Source organism: Carassius gibelio, chromosome A10 (assembly GCF_023724105.1).
Source record: "Carassius gibelio isolate Cgi1373 ecotype wild population from Czech Republic chromosome A10, carGib1.2-hapl.c, whole genome shotgun sequence".
In the NCBI taxonomy this organism is placed as follows: domain Eukaryota; kingdom Metazoa; phylum Chordata; class Actinopteri; order Cypriniformes; family Cyprinidae; genus Carassius; species Carassius gibelio.
Window position 1 is genome coordinate 10,902,953 of NC_068380.1, and position 22,583 is coordinate 10,925,535.

Genomic DNA, 22,583 nt, shown 5'->3' on the forward strand with positions numbered 1-22,583 from the left:
TTGTTATTGTCCTTTTACATACTAAAGGGCCTCATGCATGTTAATGAGGAGAAGGGTCAAACACAGTGTAATCCTAGAGGTCAAAGAGCAAACACTTGCACCTCAATGATGTGTGATGTTTCTCACGTGTTTGAGATTTTAACAATACTGTTTTTTTATAGAGTTACTAATGAATCAGATTCTGTCTTAGACATGTAATAATCACATCAGATGGTGATTAAAATGATTCACAAGAGTTCAGAGTTCAAGAAGAGTTCAAATCCAGTCAGATGATCCATAGTTGTTGGGCCTTTGATTAATCCATGTTGTTGTTTTTTTGTTTGTTGTTGTTGTTTTAGGCACATGTTCTGCTGCTTAACACTTGTCTCTCTCTCTTTCTCAGAGAACACCTGTCTTGCTCTTTCACGTTCTTCCTGCATGGAGACAGTAATGTGTGCACAAGCGTGGAGATCAACCAGCACCAGCCCGTGTACCACCTGAGTGAGGAGCACCTGACACTGGCCCAGCAGGCCTCCAGCCCATTCCAAGGTGATAGAACATTCTTTTTTCTTGAGATGCTTTGTAATATTTTTTCCCTGTCTGTCCCTTTCTTTTGTTTCTCCTTTCCCTTTTTCTGTTTCCAGCATTTCCTTTCTGATCAGAAAGATGAGGTGTATTATTAGTAAAGCCCAGTGACATTCTGTCTGCCCCTCTGTATCTTGATAAAATTTCTAAATACAGAAATAGTGTTAGAGAGATTTTCCTGTTTTAGGTGTTTGAGGAAGAGGAAAGTGTTCTTCATTACTGGTAACATGAGCGATGTGGTAACATCCTTAAATCCTGAAAATGCTTAAACTAGGGCATGGAGATCAAAATCAGTAAAAATATTTAATCAGAATCGCATTTTTTTCATGATATTGTTTATAATCATTTGTTAACTTGCTGTTCATATTGATGTATAAAATGATATAGCCATATTTCCCAGCCTTAGCCTAAACAGAAAAAAAACTGCAACTTTATTTTTATTTAACAATCTTTTAAAGGGGGGGTGGTGCACCGTTTTATTTTCTAGTCTTGATTGTGTTTTTGGGGTGCACTCTAACAAGTGTTAATGCTTTGTTAAAAAAAAAAAAAAACACACAATATTTTTCACATAATTTACCTGTATTCCACACCGCTCTGTCCCATCTCTGAGAAACATGCAGATTATGTCCTGCTTTTATGAAACCCCTCCCTCAGAAATAGGCGATGGGCTTTGATCGGTTATCTAGCCCAGTGTGTTGTGATTGGCTAAACCTCCTCTAGTGTGTTTCTAATCGTCCCACCCCTCAGCTTAAACGGCATGTCCTCCGGTTGTATTGTAAACAACGGCGTTGTTAATAACGCTTATCAGTTTGAGCCCGATTGAGAAGCAGAGGATATTATTGAAGAGGATTGTGCAGAACCTGTATAAGCATGACTTTTAATGGTAGGCATATGTTTTTTGTTTGTCATCTCATACTTTTAGATATGCTGTTATTTGTAAATGCTACTGCTTATGGCTTTTAATACACTGTTATATCCTGATTAAAGCTTTAATATAGCATGCACATCCACGTTTAACTCTTCTCATAGCTGATTGAGAGAGAGAGAGAGAGAGAGAGAGAAAGAGAGATGCAGAGCAGGGGGATGCAAGGAACAGTATTAAGAACCATGAACCCGGGAAGTAACTTGTTGTAGTCCCTACCAGCCGTTTTTGTAGGCATTAAAATGTCAGAATTTTAAAAGATATCTCCTTTTGCATTAAACTTTCAGCTTCATAACTTTGCAAATATTATGCTCAAACAGCAACATTACACATTAACTAACGTTAAAAAAGTGAAATCACAGTCTACCACTACTTTTTTAGTAAAATTGTGTTAAGTTGGATCTCCAAAGGCCTTTTAGTGATGGGCATGTTAAAGAAAGCATTTATAATTGTGTGTCCCCTGAGTGGCAAATCCTTGCACTTCAGGAGATTTTTTAAAGTCTGTTTAAAGTCACCATAAAATCAAAATGGATAATTCTTTTTTCAGTCACAAAATCTTCAATCCAAAACAATAACTTCCGTTCCCCTCAACACCATCTCTTTTCTGATGACTTGTGTTGACTGGTGTGAGGGCTGGGCAGTAAATCCTCCCCTCCAGCAATCTGTCACTCACATGAGATCACAGCAATTAGCAAACCACAATGATCCAATCAATTACTGATGGGCAAAATCAAGTCCTACCCTCCTTTTTTTTTTTTTTTTTTTTGGAAGCCATTTCATTTGGATTTACCTCACTGTAGGGAGGAAAATTCATTCACAATTTCCATTTCATGCTAGGTTTAAGACTTTTATGTGATATCATAGCCCCAACTTGTTCTTGCGTATCCAAGGACTATCAGTGGGAAATATTCCTTATAGTTTTTGTTTTTTGATGCTCACTTTTAAATGAAATTCATTGTTAGATTAATTTTAGCTTGGGTAGAATGCTGTATTGACCAATCTATATCCACAGCCGTGCACTAGATCACATCTGCCATTGTTTGTTTAATTGAGATTGTTTGCGGTTCCTGCTAATTAATGTTTTAAAACATAATTCATCCTTTTGATGGGGAAATAACCTTTGCAGTGAATCGGGGATGTGTGATGTGTCATTTGGAACCAGCTGACCTTTTTCTTGCTCGCCCGCTCTCTCTCGATCTCCTTTGGTCTGCTGCTCACAGTTTCTGACAGTCTCGGATTAGTTAGCATGCAAGTGTTGCGACTGTGACCTCATAAAGAGCAGTGAGAGGGGTGTAATGAACTCATAGCTCACTTAACCAAGCAGGAGAGTGAGTGAGAGAGAGACTGGTAGTGCACAGATTGCTTGACAAAATAAATGGGAGGTGAAGAGTGTGATATTGGAATACATTTGTTTACCTGTTTGTCTGAAAATTGCTTTAAAGCTGTGTGATGCCCCCACTCAAAAGCGGACCGGAGCAGCAGACCCCCTTCTAATGTTGGCCAGCTTGTTGATACCTCTTTAGTGGATTCAATACTTCAAGCTCCCCTGCCATGCAAATTCTGATCTTCTGCCTTACCGCCTACCTGAAGAGCTCAACGCTGGTCTTTCTTCCAGAGTCTTTTTTTTTGATGCATTGGGACGAGCTGGACATCAGAAGGCCAAACGAATTCCGCCCCCTTCAGCTCGGCTCGATCTAGGATCTGTCAGATATTAACGGCGACGGTTTTGTCTGCAGAGGTGGTCTGCAAATGAGCCGTGTATGTTTTGTTACATCTTTTCAGCTTTTTTTTTTTTTTTTTTTCAAAATAATGCATTTTGGAGGTTTTAAATCCAGCATAACGACCTCTATTAGAGTGTTTAGATTTAAGATGCCATAACTCATTAAAGATGAATTGTACCTCTTTCCATTTGTATGGCATTCCCATACCCCCATTCTTTCTTCCCATACCTCTTCCGGATGGATGGAGATGTTCTTTGTCATTGTGGCTTTTATGGATTTATGTGATGAAGGCCATGGAATGAGCCGGCTAATGGAAGGACACAGGATGGATTCATCCACTGACAATCCACCCCCAACCTCACCCCCCCACCCCGACCTTTTCTCCCTGGAAGCTCCTTCTTTCTCCTAACCCCTAATATGTGGATCAATATATCAAGGCAGTTACAGAAACACACAAGTACAGAATGACATTTCCTTGGGTAAATTTGTGACTACCTACCTCAGTGTTTAGTTATTTTTTTAGGCTTGCAAGCAGCATGTAACAGAGCGGATCTTGAGAAAATGAGGTGTTTTGGTAAGATACCAAATAGAGTGAAAAATTTATGCTGTTGCTTCCACATTTGTGCTTTACCTTGTCTTGCATACTGTCCTTGTCTTTTTTAACCCTGTTTCTCTCTCTCTCGCTCTTTCTCTCTCGCTCTCTCTCTCTCTCTCTCTCTCTCTCTCTCTCTCTCTCTCTCTCTCTCTCTCTCTCTCTCTCTGAGTGACCTGTTTATTTAAGTTGGTTTATGGGCTCAGAATGAGTGCTGCTTGGCAGTAACTGGAGGCTGTGTTGATATGAAAGGCTTTTGGAAAGTGTCTTGAGAGAAAGGAGGAAGGAAAAAGACCCGGCTGCAGTGGAGGAGTCATTTAAGACCACAGTTAATGAGGAACAGAAGTGGAGGGAGCGGTTGAAAGAAAGCCAGGCGGGAGTGTTTGTACAGTGTTCCCCGCTTCATAGACTCATTTGCTTTGGCCCTGTTCTGATTACATGCTCCTTAGTCTTCATGTATTTTTCTGCTACATACGCTGGGCTTTCCACGTTGTAAGAACTAGTTTGGGGCAACTTTCCAAGGACAACTTTAGATAAATGCCACTTTATTGTATTTTGTAGCAAAGGTTCTTTTGCCACTGTCATGTAAACACAAGTACTTGGATGCATAAACATAAACTAATTAGAATAATACGATAGAAGAATTACTCGGGCAAAATGTTTCTCCAACGATGCATGTTCAATATCATGACTGAGGTGCCTGATTAGGGTTGGAGCTTAACTTTGCAGGACAGTCGAACGCAAGGAGCATGTAAATTGTAAAATATTTAAATATTTTATATAACTTAAAAGTAAATATAAATTGTAAAATTTCTGTTGGTAATTTATTATTTTTTTACTTGGATGGCTCTTTCCATGAACACTGTTTAGTCTGTTTTAATTGTATTTTTGTAATATAATAATAAGAATAATAACAACAACAGTAATAATTGTTAGTAGTAAGAGTAGTAGTAATAAATAATTTCCTTAAATTATAATTATAAAATTCCCTTATTTTAATGACAATCTGTGATTGAGATTAAAAGAGCACAACGATTCTGATTATTTCAGATAATCTCAGTTAGATTAAATAATCTTGACAGGCCTGTGTCCCAGATTCTTGACCTTTATGTCACTGCTGCCTTAATATCTCCTGTTCTGTTCTGTATGTAGTGTGTATGACTGAATCACTTCTCTTATTTTCGCTGTAGTGATTCTGAGTCCATTTGGACTGAACGGGACATTGACTGGTCAGTCCTTCAAACGGTCCGACCCTCCGACACAGAAGCTCATTGAAGAATGGAACCAGTTCTATCCCATCAGCCCGACCTCCAAGGAGAGCACAGAGGACAAAATGGAGGACATCGACTGGGAGGATGACTCTCTGGCAGCAGTGGAAGTGCTTGTCGGTGAGTTGGAACAAAATATATTTTACTTAAAAGGCTGGTTAATAAACCAGTTGCATTGTGGGAACATTACATATTCACTGAAATTACTGGTCAAATGTAATATATAGTGTGCATATAGTTTTCATCTGTAGTATTTTTTTTTGTTAATTTGTGGCTGTTTCTCCAGGTGGTGTGCGCATGGTGTATCCTGCATGTCTGGTGTTAGTCCCGCAGTCAGGCATCCCCACTGTAACACCTATGGGGTCCTCGCACTGCACTGCTGTCTATTCAAATGGCCATCAAGTGCCTACTTCAAACCGTGACCCTGCCATCTCTTCAGTGACCCTGACTCCTCCCACCTCACCTGAGGAGGCTCAGACAGGTAAACATGCCTCAACCTTGACACAAACCCATGCCCATCTCATGGCCAGCATTACACTCTCAAACTTTTTGTCTTTTTTTCTTTCTCTAGTTCACTCTCACTCTGCACAGAAGTGGATGCGGTTGCCTGTGGCGATGGATGGATTCAGTGTTGACAGCACCAGTCATCACGGTGGCAAGATTCCACGCAGGATGGCAAGTCAGGTGGTTGAGAGTGTTTGGCAGGAGTGCAACATCAACCGAGCTCAGAACAAGTAAGTGTGCTCCGAAATCCTCAGAGGAGTTCAAAGTAAATCTAAGATCAGATAATCACGTTTCAGTCATGATAGATCTACAATGCACTGTTACTGGTACAATGCATATCTGAGCCACATAATGTTTTATTACTGATAACTGAGGGGAGAAACAACAATTAGGAGTGATCAAGATTAGTTGTCACACAGGGAACTTTCCACAAGGGCTTTGTCTGTAAGGTTTAGAGTCAGATTTGCACAAATGTGTGAAAGGTTTGTGATGAAGAAATTTTCCCACCGGTTAATCGGCGTATGACAACACTGGCAATACCAGTATCACCATGGGGGCGTTCCCTCTTTTCCTCCGCTTTCAAATGGCTTTAAAGCGCCGTGTGCATTTTACTTTCACTTTTGAATTAGCGGCAGTTTGGCATCAATTGATTGAATGCAACAACAAAATACAACATCAAACTTGCTTTAGCCTATTTATAAAACATAGAGCTTACATTAACCAAACAAAAAAAATACACCCTGCTATATGGCAGGTTTTGCCTAATATAAAATAACAAATAACCTGCATAGTTTAAAAATAGGTATACAAAACTGGAAATAGGCAAAGTAAACATGCATGATATACAACCAAATAAATAAGAAGCGTAGAACGTTTATGAGCAAAATGAGGAATAAAGCTTGGAGGCACGGCATACATCAATAAAATACACAGTTTAAATACAGAAGAAGAAAAAAATCAGCAAACGTTGTGGAACCAATTAAATAAGAAACTAATGTTTTAACAGTCTTCCAAAATCACCTCAGATAAAGGGAAAAAGTCAACAGCTATTCAAAATCCAAAATATTGCCAAACAGGTGCTTTTGCATTTCCTAAATCATCCGCCATAGTCTTGTCTGTCTCACCTCACTCTTCTTGTCAGTCAGCTTTCCTCACTGGATACTGGTTGTTTGGCATGCTGCATTGAGCAACTGCGTTCAGTTTTTACTTGTAGTGCCTGTTCTTTTACTGAACTAAATTATTTTTATTACTATAAAAAAAATCTAAACAATGCTGGGGGTCGGTGACGCGGTGGTCAAGTGATGTAACCACAGTGTATCTCCATCAGCATAGTCTATCGCAGCAAGCCTAATGTGTGATTGTTTAATATGCTTTTAAACGTCAGTTCAATCCACTTTGGGAACAGTTTTTGAAACTACAAGTTAAGCTGATAATCTTATCATTGATTGTACTACCTATAATGGCATATCTGCCTTTGTTCAAAAAGGTTAATGTGTTCAATAAAATCTTTTTTCCTGGGTAAATATTAATAAAAATTTGTGTAACTATAACTTAGCAGTATGTATACAGAATTTGACATTCAAAATTAAACTGACGCTGGGAGATATTTACTGGAGTAAAACACAACTAGCCTCAGCAAAGTACCATAGATTTTGTGATTTAGAAACCATTCAGAAGATTCAGAGAGTTTGAATCCAATCTTGTTTCATTGTGTCTTTGCAGACGGAAATTCTCTGCTACAGCCTCCAATGGGACCAGCGAGGAGGAGACGCTGATGAAAGTGGGCTCCTGGGACTTTGTCGACTCCACACAGAGATCAAGCTGCAACTGTTCGAGGTACAGACATGAACATTTACTCAGTCCTGTATTCTCACAGGCTGTCGTTGTTTAACCATCCCACACTGCTGCTGCTGCCACCACTAATCACTTTTCAGCCCGTGTAGTGTCATCTGTCACTCTGAAAATGACAGGCAATACATTTGTCACGGAGTATTAAATATGCTCTTTGTGAAAACCGAGTGATGGTGTTAAGGTGTCATAAGCTCTGCTCTGATTTATTTTATTTGCCTTTCTGATAAAGAGAAGAAATTAGCTTGCTTAGATATTCATAGTCTGCATGTGTTGTGCAGAAACAAGAAACAAATTAAATTATTGCTTATTTAAAAAAAAAGAAAACGCTTGAGCCTCTCTTTTAAATACATGTAAAACACTGTAAAATGTAAAAAACTGAAGTTTTCTGTCTTTGTGATGTGAGTGCTTGTTGTGAAAGCCTTGCGTTTTTAAGGGAGGGTTGAAAGGCGTGTATTTAAAGCCTTCATTTATAGCTACAGGCTTGTGTGTTGAGATACTATGGAGCTTGAGAAGGTGACTGCCTCTCAAGATCAACATTATAAACAAGACATTGTACAAGGAAAGCCACAGGGAATCCCTGGCAGCTGCTGTGGTTTACATGTCTGATAAAGTGTGGACACATGTTATCAGGTCAGACAGACTCTGATATTAGAGGAGCGCTTGTTGTTAAAAGGGTGGTTTCTTAAACCTGTCCTTGGACTCGACAAACAGAGAATCTTTATTCAAACTGTTTTTTCAAGGATCCAATAATAGTTAGAAAATTCTAAATAATGAGCTAATTAACAAACTGTTACATTTTCCTGTTACGAGTCTCAAAATTACATTAAACCTGAAAAGAAATGTTATGAACTCTCACAGTGAAAAGAGGGGAATATAAAATAAGATTTCTGGTAATAGGTTTCTTATTAATGATGTCATCAGTTCATAATTCATGTATCTGTTGTTAAAATATTTCTTTATCTTATTAGGCACAAAACGCTGAAGCAGAGAGCAGGCAGCACGCCTGGTCAGCCACCCACCGCCGGACAGACGCAGCAGTCAACCATCAAGCACAAAGCTGGGGAGAAGCCCGAAAAGGGCGACAAGCAGCAGAAACGCCCGCAGACGCCCTTCCACCATCGCAACTCAGTCTGTGAAGATGTCTCCATGGAAACCGATGCTTCTGCGGGCCAGCGGTTGGCTCTAAGAGGTCAAGAGGGTGGACGGTTTCCAGGACTTCGCCCATCTGATGTGAGCACTGGCTCAAAACCTCCACAACTGCACAGCGGGGGCGGGGCTACCATAGATAGCAATGGCTCGACGGAGATGGTCGGCTCTCCTCAGCCACCACCACTGAGCCCTCACCCTTGTGAACGTGGCGAGGAAGCCTCGGATGGCATTAAGAACCCCTCCACACCACACAGCCAACATTTTTACCCTCCTTCCGCAGAGCCATGCCTCCTGCCCCAAAAAGGCCCAGATGATGCCCGTTTGGAGCCGCTCACCCAACCTTTTCCCCCTACATACCCTGAGCCCCTGGAACCCACCCCGTACATCAGTGCAGCAGTAAACCTGGATGACGATGGGAGTCACGCGCCGTGGAGATTCTTCAACCTGCCCCGTAGGAAAGATGCAGAGGTTCCCACGCCATCACTACCAGGAGATAAACTCAGAGAAGAGGTCTCACTCGGAGCTGAAGGGATTATGTCTGTTACTGAGTGAGTATCACAGATTATTTCACACACACACTTTAATGCACTTACTTGAAGGTAAATAATGTCATTTCTGAGCCACCGAGCAAAAAAACAAACTCTTCCCTCTGTCTACCATTGATTGGGCGAACAGACAACTATATGTAAATGATTTCTGGTATGATTAGACATTGTTCAACAGGGTGAGCCAGTTTACTGAATACTGAATAGATGTTGATATTGGGTTGTTATACCCATTGATCTGATAACCTGATTTCTGAACAGTCCATGTTTGCAGCTCTTTGATTGGGGAGAGACCTTTTGTGATCGTTGTGATTTTTGGCTGCAATGTTTTCAAAAGAACAAGGAAAAAAATTATGTTTTCCTTCATATATCCCCTTGTAGACGCATTTTGTTTATATTCGCTTTTAAAACCTCCCTGAAGTCTCAAACAATGCAGCGAGCTGAAAGTGCATATCTTTAGGATATAGAGCTCTTTGTAACCTGTAAAAAGCCAGGGGGATAGCATTGTGCATTTGCGTTGTTATAATGGCTTAAGTAACGATGTTTCTAAGTGAGAGTGGGACCACCCTGTGGACCCCCTTAATCCCTTTCGCTCACGGCTTTTTATTTCCAGCAGCCAGAGTTTGAGCCCCCAATACCAAACCCCAAATGCCCTTGTCCGTTTATGAACTGTTTGTTTGAAATGGCTATGATGTAGCCTCGTGCTCTGCACGCTCAAACAGACACATAAACACACTCTTGTTTTGTGTAGATTGCTCTTTCTCTGAGTGCACACACCATGTTAATCTCTCATGATGCGCCCTTTTGACATCATACTTCACTAATGTGCAGGCCCAGCACTGTTGTGAACTAGGAGATTATGGGTCCATTTCACACATGCATACAAACACTCAGGGGTTTAAGTGGGGATTTAGAGTAGAAATGAACATGGTATATGTTTAACTAGGAGTGGAATGGTACATGTTTTTCACTGTTTGTTTCATGGTTTCGGTACGGTTTGGTATGTGCTAAGTTTATGGAAAAACTATACTAAAAAAAGGAAAGAATAGTCTTAACTACAAGCAACAACACAAATAAATAGTAGAGTAAAGATACAAATAAGATAACCATGATTTTCAGTGTTTTTTTTTACGAGGTCTAGCATTAGTTTTAAGGTACAAAAATGTAGTCATTTTCAAACAAGATTCAGCCAGCTTTGTGCCCGTTCTGAGGTGTGGGTTTGCGCGCTTCGGATGAGCGCACGCACAAATGTGAAAGTAATTTTTTTACATTTTTTCTTGGAAAATAAAAAATCACTTTAACTTCTTAAAGTGACCAGCAATTTTAGCAGTAAATAAAGTAATGTCGCAAATCAGAAAATGTCATTTTAACATCAGTGTGAACATACAAACAAACAAAAAGATAATGACACTATAATTTTATATCATTGTAACTTTGCTTTCCATACACTAAGTACCGTGTTTTCCGGACTATAAGTCACACTTTTTTTCATAGTTTGGTTGGTCCTGCGACTTAGTCAGGTGCGACTTGTTTACCAAAATTAATTTGACATGAACCAAGAGAAATGAACCAAGAGAAAACATTTCCGTCTACAGACGCAAGAGGGCGCTCTGTGCTGCTCATTGATCCTCTAGTCTACCACTGAGCAGCATAGAGCGCCCTCTCGTGGCTGTAGATGGTAATGTTTTCTCTTGGTGCTTGGTTCTAAATAAATGCAACTTATAGTCCAGTGCGACTTATGTTTTTTTCCTCATCGTGACGTATTTTTGGACTGATGCGACTTATACTCAGGTGCAACTTATAGTCCAAAAAATACGGTAATTCTTCATATACCACAGCAAAAACTATTACACCAATCATGATTAAAGTGAACAGTCAATAAAAAAGCACAATTGACAAGCATAGATAAAATAAACAGTAGTATTCAGCTATAGAAATGTAATAATTAAGTGTACAATTACACTACATTGTACACTGTATTAAATTCAGATTAATCTTTGTTATAGCGGTTTTGTTATTTGATTAAAATTGACATATTCAGATGCATTTATTTATAGGGTACCGTCCCTTTAAAACTGACTGCAGGCATCCAGTATAATGATACACATCTGATTTCCGGAAACTTTTCATGGATCTTCGTCTGTGGAATTTTGGAAATATTCCAAGCTGGAAACTTACCAGGAATTGATGGGAATTTTGGGCAATGTATGGGAATTAATTGGGAATTTTGGGAAATTATATACAAACATGAATATAAACATTTTGTTTGATCTAAGCTGACATGCATGCAAACTAATACAAATTTTAAAAATAAAATCTTTGGGTTTTTGGGGGAATCTGTGATGCTTTTTTTTCAAGATTTATTGATGAATATAAACGTAAGAATAGTGTTTATTCAAAATAGAAATCTTTTCTAAAAATGTTAGTCTTTACTCTTTTTATTAATTTAACATCCTTGTTGAATACAAGTTATACATTTCTTAAAAAAAGAGGGAAAAAAATTATAAATATATTTTTATATAAATATGTTCTTATATATTCCCATTGAAAGTTTCCAGTCTTGAAAATTCCCATAATTTTGCAACACCAGTTGGGATTGATGTCAAAAGTAACATGAGAATATAAAGTCGATATGTGTGAAATGGACCTATAATTGCATAAGGGCTAGTTTTGGACTAGTTTTGAGAAGCAAGTGGGCAGGATTTTTGAAACCCTGGCAACCCTGATCTGAACGCACGTTTCTAATCACAGGAGCGCCTTTACTGACGAGATGCGTATGATAATCGCATTCGATTTTTTGCACAGCCATATTTATAACAGTAATCTTGGGGGGTAGACTCATTTAAAATAATGCACATATCAGGTTTTAGCCAGGTTTCTGTCAAACAGAGCACATCTAGGTTATGATCAGTGATCGTACCATTTACAAAAAGTGCTTTCGTAGAAAGGGACCTGATATTCAATAAGCTAAGCTTTATCACTTGTTTATCTGAATTGCATCTGTTTTTTATTTGTTGAACATCAATTAAATTGTTACTCTTAAATTGGTTTGGATGTTTTTTTGTATTTGTCCACAACATGGCGGCAGTGGCAAAAACAATACTACAGCAAGAATAAAAGTCACGCTGCCTACGCTGGAGGGGGTGTGGACAAGTCTTAACTTTTATAAAGAATGTATTTTAGGATTTGAGACTCTAGTCTTTGGAACTTTACAGATCTTCTTTATGCACAAAAAGCTTGTAACACTCCAAAGAGAAGAGAAAAATTGAAATGCAGTTTCCTTTAATAATAAACAGTGCGAAATAAGGTTATGTTCAAATGCATGCTCAGCACTAGGTGCGTTTACATGGACACTTTTTGCTTCCATTGGAATGAATTCATTCTGATTGACGAATTCGAATGTAGTGTTTACATGAACACTAAATCAGGTTGATATGCACATTTTTCACAAGCTTATGATCGGATTTACTCTTTTGACATGATCACACTGCATGAATATACAGAGTTTTTCCCACTGTTGTCACTTGCTGTTTTAAAAAGATCACGTGATATTTATATACTTGGGGTTCTAGTTAGGCGACAACCAGCACATGAACTGTTGTGCAGTGCTGCTTACTTAAAAAAACAAAAAATAGTTGTATGTTGATGAGAGTCTTATGCTGTGTTCACACCAAACGTGAATAGAGCGTCTGGCGTGAATGATTTCAATGTTAAGTCAATGTAAAGACACGTTAACGAGTGTATGGAGGTCTTGCTGCACGAATGAGGTTTTTAGCGTGGTAGGCGCGAATTTGCCTCATTTGCGTGTCTAGTTCGCGTTATGTGCGAATGGTGCATTTGTGCAAATTTATGTGTTTGACGCGAATTTGGGTCTGCCGCCCGAGTTGAAAAATTTAAACTTTGGCATCAATTTGCGCCGCGTTAACCAATCAGGGGCCTGCTCAGGAGTCACTCATTCAACATGGAGGAACAACTGATGTTGTCAGTGAGCAGTCAACCGGAGCTTTATGACACAAGTATCACACACAAGTTCATATTTCAGGAATAAAAAAGACCTCGCTTGGAAGAGTGTGTTGTAAATACACATTTAACTTTTGAGTCACGTACACGTTTATCGACCCACGGCCTTTCCGCTGTTTTTTACAACTATTTTCCCCCTAATATAGCCTACAGCTACTTTTGGCTAACAAGATATTTATTCAGAGGATGTGTGCAGGAAAAAGTGGAAAAGCCCTGAATGCTCTATCAACATCAGCCATCTTGCAAACAGACAACTGCCTAGCACTTGCCCCTCCCACAAGAAGCATATTTCGTCTCGAATTTTGTTGGATCTAGCCAGTGTTAATTTCGTTGACTAAATATTTTCGTCATTATTTTCGTCACGAATATATTTTTGCGGACGAAAACGAAACTAAAACTAAAATAGAAGGCACTGATGGAGACTAAAACTATGACTAAATTGATTGACATTATCGTCAACGAATAAAGGACGAGACGAAAATAGACTGTGACGAAAATCAAATCAGCAGACGGGAGAGATGCGAGGAATGAGCAAAAGAACCGGCAAAACAGAACAGGCCAGACTGCATGAGAGAAGAGAACCAATCAGAGCCTGACTTATTGAGACGTGAAGCGAAGGTTTTCAGTTTTTAAATGAGCTCCCGGGAAGACGGCATTCGAAGAGGTGATGTCTAAAAGAGCGACAAAATGTCCACAGCTCACTTCACGTTTGACGACGAACAAAACAAAACAAACTGTAAAGCACGCGGAGCGCTCATTCGTGGCAAGAACACAACCGATTTGAAAAGACATTTACAGACAAGCCACCCGGACATTTTCTCAAATGTAATTTCACAACGATGTTCTTTTGTTTATTGAGCTAAGCAAAATTGGAAGACTGCAGTGCGTAGATGTTGTAGCATTAAATATTACGAACTGAAAAGTACTGTAAAATAGCCCCTTCTTCAAGTTAGATGAGAGCACAATACTAATACGGAATATCATGATAAATACATTTGATTAATACTAATGTTTCGTATATTTTATAATGTTCTACTTGTTGACAATATCACAAATATTTCTATATTAGTCATGTGAAACATGAATGTTCACATCCTATCATTATACATACAAATCTAGCAATATTGTAGTATTTAAAACATACAATATTGCTAGACAAATGAATACCTTATACAATCTTGTTACTTTTTTTTATCCACCTACCTGCCAACTTATTAAATATTTACTTTAAATGTATGCACTTATTGTTCAGCTCAGCTGTAAGCTTTAAGGTCCTGGACCTAACTTTATTTTTCTTTTATTGATGGTCAATTGGCAGCTAGTTATTGTTTACATTATCATGACAGTGTTTGTTGCTGCATAAAAGCTTTTGAATCGAAATAAAGACACAGTTGTGTTGAAATAAAGTTCAATTTGTGTTTTATATATTTTGGTTAAGTTTGTTTCCTATACCAGCTGTAAAAAATTGTCTAGTAAATCTGTTATTGATTTTAGTCTTATTTTAGTCGACTAAAATACCAAGCAATTTTAGTCGACTAAAATACCAAGCAATTTTAGTCGACTAAAATAAGACTAAAATTAAAACAAATCAGATGACTAAAACTCGACTAAAACTAAAAAGAATTATAGTCAAAAGACTAAGACTAAAACTAAATTAAAATTTCGTGTCAAAATTAACACTGGATCTAGCCAATTCAATCAGAATGAAGTGAGACTTTTTTTATTCTGATTGTGCTTCTAGTCCTATTACAATCGGATTAGTAAGGTCCACGTAAACACAGCTACTGACACTCTTGCAACATGCACCAACCCTTCAGACTTCCAGGAAAAGCACCAAGGGAACTTGCCTCCCATGCGACTACTTTGATTTAAAAGCACAGTCATTTGACACCGGTGCCAGTGCTGTTTGATGACAGTCTCCAACATGTCACAGTCATGACATGTACACGTCGGCAGATATTCTTCACGCAAGTAAACATCTTATCTGCTTTCTCCAGAAATTTTAATCATTAAATTGTTACCCATACTGCAGCTTCCAAAAAACGTTAACTTGTTTTACTGCACCTTGATCTGTATTTGTGCTAATATGCATGATTAATATTCTTGTGCCTATACTTTTATTACTATATTCTGTGTTGCTTTGTTTCAAAAACAAAAACATTAGTTTTTTCATATAGTCCAAAATGTCACATCTATTAACATTAAATTGGGTTTGCTGAATTGGTTTAAGGGGGAACATTTGTTGGTTGTACTGATATTGGCCCTGTGTGAGAGTGTTTGGACACATTTCTGTGAATAATGTTTGTGTAGTATCAACTTTTCCTCTAAACCATTGCGAGTGAGTGCTATTGAAAGCAATGACTTTAGGCCCTCATAAATTCACCAAGCAGCAGTGTTATGACACAATGAAGCGTACACATTGCTCAGTCGTGCCGTTGTCTTCCTGGAAGAATTCTTGTTGATAGTATTAAGTTAAAAAAGAAGTGCCCCTAATCCCTCACTAGAAACAAAAAATGTCTGGTTTGAAAATGTTTTAGCATGTGTTCTTCATAAATATTTGATGTTTTAAATAATTCACATTCCTTCAACAATTTAAGATGTACGTTAACATTCCAGTACTTTGCATCTATAAGATTGTTGTTTGCCTGGAGTTGCCCAAGATCAGGAAAAAGTTTAGAGAGCTGTCACTGTGTTGAGATGTAATGGTATGCAGTGCAATCCCACTACGCAATTGGCTAGTGTCCTCTTTTGTCTGTTCTGCTGTTAGATGGCCAAGTGTAATCCCTGTGCTCTCTGGGGCCTCAAAATGGGTTTAATCTCTGGCCAGCACCACTGTTCGCTGTCACCCCCCATCAGAGCTACAGTGGTCTGATCTGTGTGAGATACATACCAATCAACCAACACAGTGGGATTTTACATAACATACATACATTAACAAATGAAGATTTGATGAGCAATAGAACTGTTTTTAGAATTTTAAAACTTGATAAAACTTTAAAGTGTTTAGACAGCATTATAATTTAATAACAGAAAACTGATATAAGTTTTCTATTATGCTATGAATGTTAATTTCACTAAAAATAATCTTTTAATCCAAAATATTGCCCACTTGATTGGTCTGAGTAATATCACACACATCATCAAAATGTTTTTTTTTTTTTAGTTTTTTTTATGTATCAGTCGATATCAATAACTGTCAGAATACATTTACTTTTTCTCTTTCAAGTTTAAAGTGAAAATTACCTGAACATTAATTGTGGTTTTGAACTACTATTTATGGTTAGGACACAACACTTCACATTTTATTTATTCTTTACACTCTTCTTGTCATTAAAAAAAAAAAAAAATCTTACTAGAAAAAAAGGATTTCTTAGTTCATGCGTGTTTTGTCAGACAGCACAACAGGTTTGTTTTGCCTGATTTTGACTTATATCATCAGCAGTTTGCGGTGCAGGCTGCAATATAATTATATTTTTTGTACCTCAGAAATTAGGGATGCAATGATTCCATTTTTCAGAACCGATCCGATACTGAAAATTCTGAGTATCTACTGATACCAATTCAATCCGATACTAGCGCTTTTTTTTTTTTTTTTAATCAATGTAGAATTTCTATACTTATCTGTGTTGACCTGATCACCACTCTTTGGTGTTAATCACAATCTACTACATATAGACAAATTAATTTTAATGAAAAATAACAAATTAAAATATATATATAATTATAATCTATGACAAAAATACTATACAGCAGCAAGAGATACTCTATATTCTAGAAAAGTCACGGGTGCACAATAAGTTTATAAAATCTGGTAAAATGTTACACATTGCTCTTTGTATTGTTGTAAAATACATTCATATAAAAACAAGTATATACATTAGGGCCGGGACTCGATTAAAAAAATTAATCTAATTAATTAGAGGCTTTGTAATTAATTAATCGAAATTAATCGCATTTTAATCGCAGATAAATATTTGACCTGAGAACAGTGAGAAGTAATTTTTTTTCACATGGATTTATAGTATACCATTGAATAATGACTGAATACATAAGCTTAAGCAACAAAATATTGTTTATTTTTGTTCAACCAAGTCTAGCCAGACCAGTGCAATTTTTGCCATGAAGTGTAGCAATAGCATATTCAGAAACAATTTAGAAATAGTACAGTTCAGAAATTCAGGAAGCTTATTGGTGCTGGAACCTTCTGTAAAGTGTTTTTTTTTTTTTTTAAGTAAAACACAATACTGTCAATTACATTCAGAACATTGGAAACACTGACTATTAGAAAACATCTCTCTGTTGCTTCAGAGGCCATAACATACTAAGTCCAACTCTCAATAAGAGTTCAACATAAACTGTTGCACCAACAAAATAATACATAGTTCAACATAAAGTGTAAAGTCCACGCTAGCTGCTAAATGTTTTGCGTTGAGGTGATACTTGAGGCTCGATGTGCGCTGCGGTGATATGCGAACGCTAGTTGGTGCTTCAGTATAATCGGTCTGCCGAAACGCATCCAGTGAGAAACGTTCCGCCGTGCAAAAATAAGTTATTAAAAAATGCGGGAATTTTTTTTCTGTAATTAATTAATCTTAGTTAACGCGTTATTTTTTGTGTAATTAATTAATCTCAATTAATGCGTTAAAGTCCCGGCCCTAATATACATTTATATAGAAATATAAAATTTTTCTTTTAAATGTATAGCACAGTAATAAAGGCAGCAACATATCATAGATAGGACAGAACAAGAAAGACTATTAATAATCTTTGATTGCATATAAAGGTATTATAATACTAAAAGCGCTAACATATAGTGGCACAGAGCGCTTATGCGCATGCCGTGCTTTCTGTAGATATATTTATCATGTGTGTGAGACATGTTTTCACTTAGGTTTATTTTTGTGCTCTTGTTAAAGATGAGATGGCAGAATGCACATTGTGTTTGTATTCTTTATTTTATTAAAGCACAACATTTTGTTTATATTTTGAGTGCACTCAGATAAATGTAGACCCTTTGCAGTTACGAATGATGTATTACTCTTATGAGCAAAAATTACGGCGTATCCACTGAAAAAAATGCAAGTGATCACGCACATCTCCATGTCTTGATGTGTCTCCGCACAAACTATTGCTTATAGCGCACATTTATCTAGGTTTAACGTTTAAACATTGTAATATGCTTGACTGTTTTATATCTATGGATTTTAAGGCAAGTCATGATTATTTGAGAAGTCTAAATTGAACAAACATAGGCTCACTGTCTGCCGCTGGCTGCTTGGTTGTTACTTGGTAGTTGAAAAATTTAAGAAAACGTATATTTAACAACAAAAAATGCTCCAAACGTTTTTCTAAATTAACTAAAAAAAAATAAAAGAATCACTTTGTAATTACACAAAACAGATATATTTTAATAGCTGAAACAGTAGTATAAGCTGTTAAGGAACTGTTTAGCCATACAGACCAGACACTAGAACATCCCTTCATTCAGACACAATGGAAGATCTGATAAGAATCAGCTTAGAGGGGCCGAGTCTGGAAGAGTTAGCTGCCAGAGAGTGTGGCCAGCTGGTTTAGCCAAGGCCAAAGATCAAGAAGGCCAAAATACAGAGGTTGGCCATCCTAGGGGCATATGACTGCATTGGAGGATAGTCTATAAGATATTGAGCCATGAGATGTTCAGTTTGAAGCCCTTAAAACTCTTAATTTCGATTTTCTTTTTATTTCATTTATCTTGAGATGTTTTAAGTTTAAATTTCAGCTTAGTGAAGCACTTTCAGCACCACCACTTTTTCAGTAAGTTACCTTTCTTGTAGAATTGTGCTTCAAATAAAGAACTTTATGTTGACCAGAATGTTAGTTAATCATTTAGGCTAAAAGACAATATTGCCTATATGGACAGCGATCTAAAAAAAAAAAAAATTCCCTTGTAAAACTGCGGTGTTAAATGCGATGAGGTCAAAAATTTGTGTGAACCCAACTTTTGTGCTGGTGTACCTAAGAAAAAAAAGTTTGGTGCAACAGTGTAAAAGGTAAGTCTACAACCCTAATAGATTTAGATCATGATCACCACTGTTGAAACCACACATATAGCACCTCAAAACCATGGTAAAAATTTTTACTACTGGTTTCAGGTGTTTGTATAAGAAAAACAGTAGTCTAAATATATTTAGTATAAATGGGTAAACACTATAGCTTAATCTAAAAATATATTATTTTTATATTCTATTGCTCATTAAATAAATGTCTATGTTAATGATATAGGCCTAATAAAAATACAGTAAATCTATGTTAAATGATGGCGATTTGTAGATTAAAAGCCTTCAGACTGTATTGCCATGGACATTGTTTCTCCTGTTTATCAGCATGGTTTCATCTGGCTTTAAACTAATTTAAATCAACGAGTCATTTGTGTTCTTCTACAAATTTAAGTGCTTCACACTAGATCCCACAGCGATGTTTAGTGGTCGCTTGACCGAGACACATCAAGTAAACTCGTCTGCTCTATTAAACCCGTGCTGCACTGCTGTTTGATCTTTGATCTGAGTGGATAAATGGTCCGTGGGGCAAACTCTTGTTATCGTTTTGAGTAAAATTATAAAGCCCTATGATGGTGTACAAGAAGTGTTATAATATTTTAGTCTAGGTTTGATCTATTTTTCTTTTGTCCTGTCCAGGTTAATGGTTTCCTCCAAAAGACCACTCAAGGTCTCAGATGAACGGATCCAGACGTACCTGCAGCGACAGAACCAGCACCTGGCTGCAGCCATCACAGACGGCGACCATGAGCCTGAGGTCGACCCCTACGCCTTTGTTGATGGAGATGTTAAGTTCACCTTCTCGGATAAGAAAGACAAAGCGGGGGGAGATAGAGAACCAGGGAAGAAACACAAGGTGAGCAAAGTTTTTTGCTAAAGATCCCATTATGCACTACTTCTTGGGTTAAACTAAAATTTTGGGGTTAGTAAGATTTTTTTTTTTTTCAAGGTATTTTAAGCTCACAGAGGCTGCATCTAATTGATTAAAAATACAGTAAAACAGTAATATTATCAAAAATGATTAAAATGACAATGTTTTTTTAATTTTAATTTATTCCTGTGATGGCAAAGCTGAATTTACAGCAGCAATTACTCCAGCCTTCTGTGTCACATGATCCTTCAGAAATTATTCTCAAATTTTGATTTGGAGCTCAAGAAACATTATCATTGTTGAAAACTAGTTGTGCTGCTTAATATTTCTGTGAAAAACTGTGAAGCCGTTTAAAAGAACAGCATTTTTAAATATAAATCTTCTGTAACATTATAAATGTCTTTACTAGCACTTTTGATCAATTTAATGCATCCTTACTGAATAAAGGTATTAATTGAAAAAAATAAACGTAAATGTAAGGGTGCTGTTACTTTTCACAAGTTAGTTTCATTTTCCATTTGTTACAAAAGTAAAAAGGGTTGTGAATACCATTTCATCACATGGACTATTGTTCTATGCAAAAAGGATTTAGACACCGCAGATTCTCCATTGGCAGTGTAGCATGTAATATGCTGGCGTCATGTCTGCTGTCTTCAGCTCATGGGAGATTCCCATCTGAGATCTGAATCTGACACCCTCAAATGTGGAGGAAAGCATAGAGGGGGTGATCAAGTCTCTCCCGTTCCAGTTGGATTTTCACACATACTTAAAGCGTCTTTTTGGCAGCTGCGTAGGATTAACAAAAATCAGCTTTGTGCTTCTGTACTCTGTTACTTTTTGGTACATACTCTTACCTACACATCATTTGTATGCCTTGGTAACCTTATAGCCACTTTTTTCTGTCACTCGAGATGTTTAAGTAACCTAGGCCATATGGTGTTGCACAAACTCATTTATAACACACGTGTTTCTGTTACGCGTAAACATAGCAGCATTCATTTGTTTAAAAAAAAAAAAACAGTCTACATAGAAAATTGCCTTCTAAACTCCTGTACTCCACCTCAGGGTTCTGCTATCAATTACGGGGTGGGGGTGTGATTTGCATGTATAGGCTTTTATTACGGAGTTGGTCATTAGGACGTAAAGTGTGTGTACAGAGCAACAGATTACACTCTTTTTGCAGAGAGATGGCCTGCAGCATAATGAAATTATGCACAGCGTAATGAATCTCTGCATAGCATGCTGTTTGCATTGTAATGGTTGCTCTGAGATGTGGAGGTTGCATGAGGGGCATGTTAAGGGTCTGTGGTGGGTTTGTAAGGTGCTGAGGGAAAGCTGCAGTCTCATTAGCATGCGCTGTTATCTTATTTTACAATGTTATTTATTCTGTGCTTGGAAGATATAATTTGGTGGTAAAATATAAATATGCTTTCACACTCTCTCTCTCTTTCTCTCTCTCAACATCTTTTGTTTCTCTCTTACTCGTCGTCTTCTGTTTCTCTCTTTCACACTCTCCCTCACTCTTCTTTCGCTGTCACTTTTTCTGATATTTTGGCTGCTTCTGGGTGATTGTTAACCAACATGTGATCACAAACGGACACACTCTGGACGGTTTTATCTTATGTTTTGTGGAAAAGTAAATCAGTGTGTGCCTAATTCTTAAATACTGAGGACTACTTTGTCAAAAATATGTCAAAGATGTCAAAAATATCACCTAAATACATTAAACTGTACCAAACAGAACTATTTTAAGGGTTAAATCAAGTATAAATAGCTCTTTAAGGTAACATTTGGAGGTCACCATTTTATAGTGTATGTTCTAGTTTTGTCTCAACTCATTTGCGATTAAGTGTCAGTACGTTTTGGACCCTGCATGTCTAATATGCATAACCTACGTAACCTTTGTGTGTCTGTGCATTATAATGTGTTATTTTAAACCTTTGCTTTTCTTTTGCTCTCACAGGGAGAAGATGGCAGTGCTGCACTATCAGATGGTAAGGACCGTCCTGTTACACTCCACTAACTCTCTCATGAACCCCTCTCAAACCCTGAGTCCATTAATTTTATTTGAAATTGTTTCCCTGTTGACAGGCTGGGCCACTTTAGTGTATTGTTACCCATAAAGGTTAAATGTGTCTGCTGAGTGAGGAATAGGGCTCGTCCTGATATGGTCTCAAGCCCAGGCTGTGGTTACACTAGATAAAGCTGGAGAACAAGCTTGTGTGTTAAGCTTTCACTCTCTTTCTCTCTCTCAGATGCTCAGCGGGCTGCGGCCCATAACCGGGCTGCTTCCACCAGTCTCATACATGATTCAGACCTTGCAGTCTCCTTCAAAGACCTGGACAACCTCTTCAACTCAGATGAGGACGAACAAACAGTTAGTATCAAGCTGTCTTTCTATTATCTCTTTCTGTTTTGTGCCCCCTTTGTGTCACTGTGTGAAAATACATTCTGCTGGATTGGCAAATTTTCACAATGACTTCTTGCCACGGAGCTGATTGCCGTACAAAAATTAGATTTTAAAATATATCATCAATATGT

At 37.6% G+C, this 22,583-nt stretch overlaps 1 protein-coding gene across 2 annotated transcripts in view; it reads left to right on the forward strand.

Annotated features, from left to right (window-relative positions):
- Positions 1-22,583, forward strand: part of LOC128021145 (mediator of RNA polymerase II transcription subunit 13-like) — an 80,825-nt gene that overhangs the window by 40,292 nt on the left and 17,950 nt on the right. The window contains exons 4-12 of one of the 2 annotated variants that reach the window (XM_052608134.1): positions 383-528; positions 4,990-5,187; positions 5,354-5,548; positions 5,639-5,801; positions 7,294-7,407; positions 8,391-9,119; positions 19,811-20,027; positions 22,006-22,036; positions 22,298-22,419. In XM_052608134.1, coding sequence (XP_052464094.1) covers positions 383-528; positions 4,990-5,187; positions 5,354-5,548; positions 5,639-5,801; positions 7,294-7,407; positions 8,391-9,119; positions 19,811-20,027; positions 22,006-22,036; positions 22,298-22,419 — 1,915 coding nt within the window. Of the gene's footprint in view, positions 1-382; positions 529-4,989; positions 5,188-5,353; positions 5,802-7,293; positions 7,408-8,390; positions 9,120-19,810; positions 20,028-22,005; positions 22,037-22,297; positions 22,420-22,583 lie in introns of both variants that reach the window. The other variant, XM_052608133.1, reaches the window with a different exon arrangement.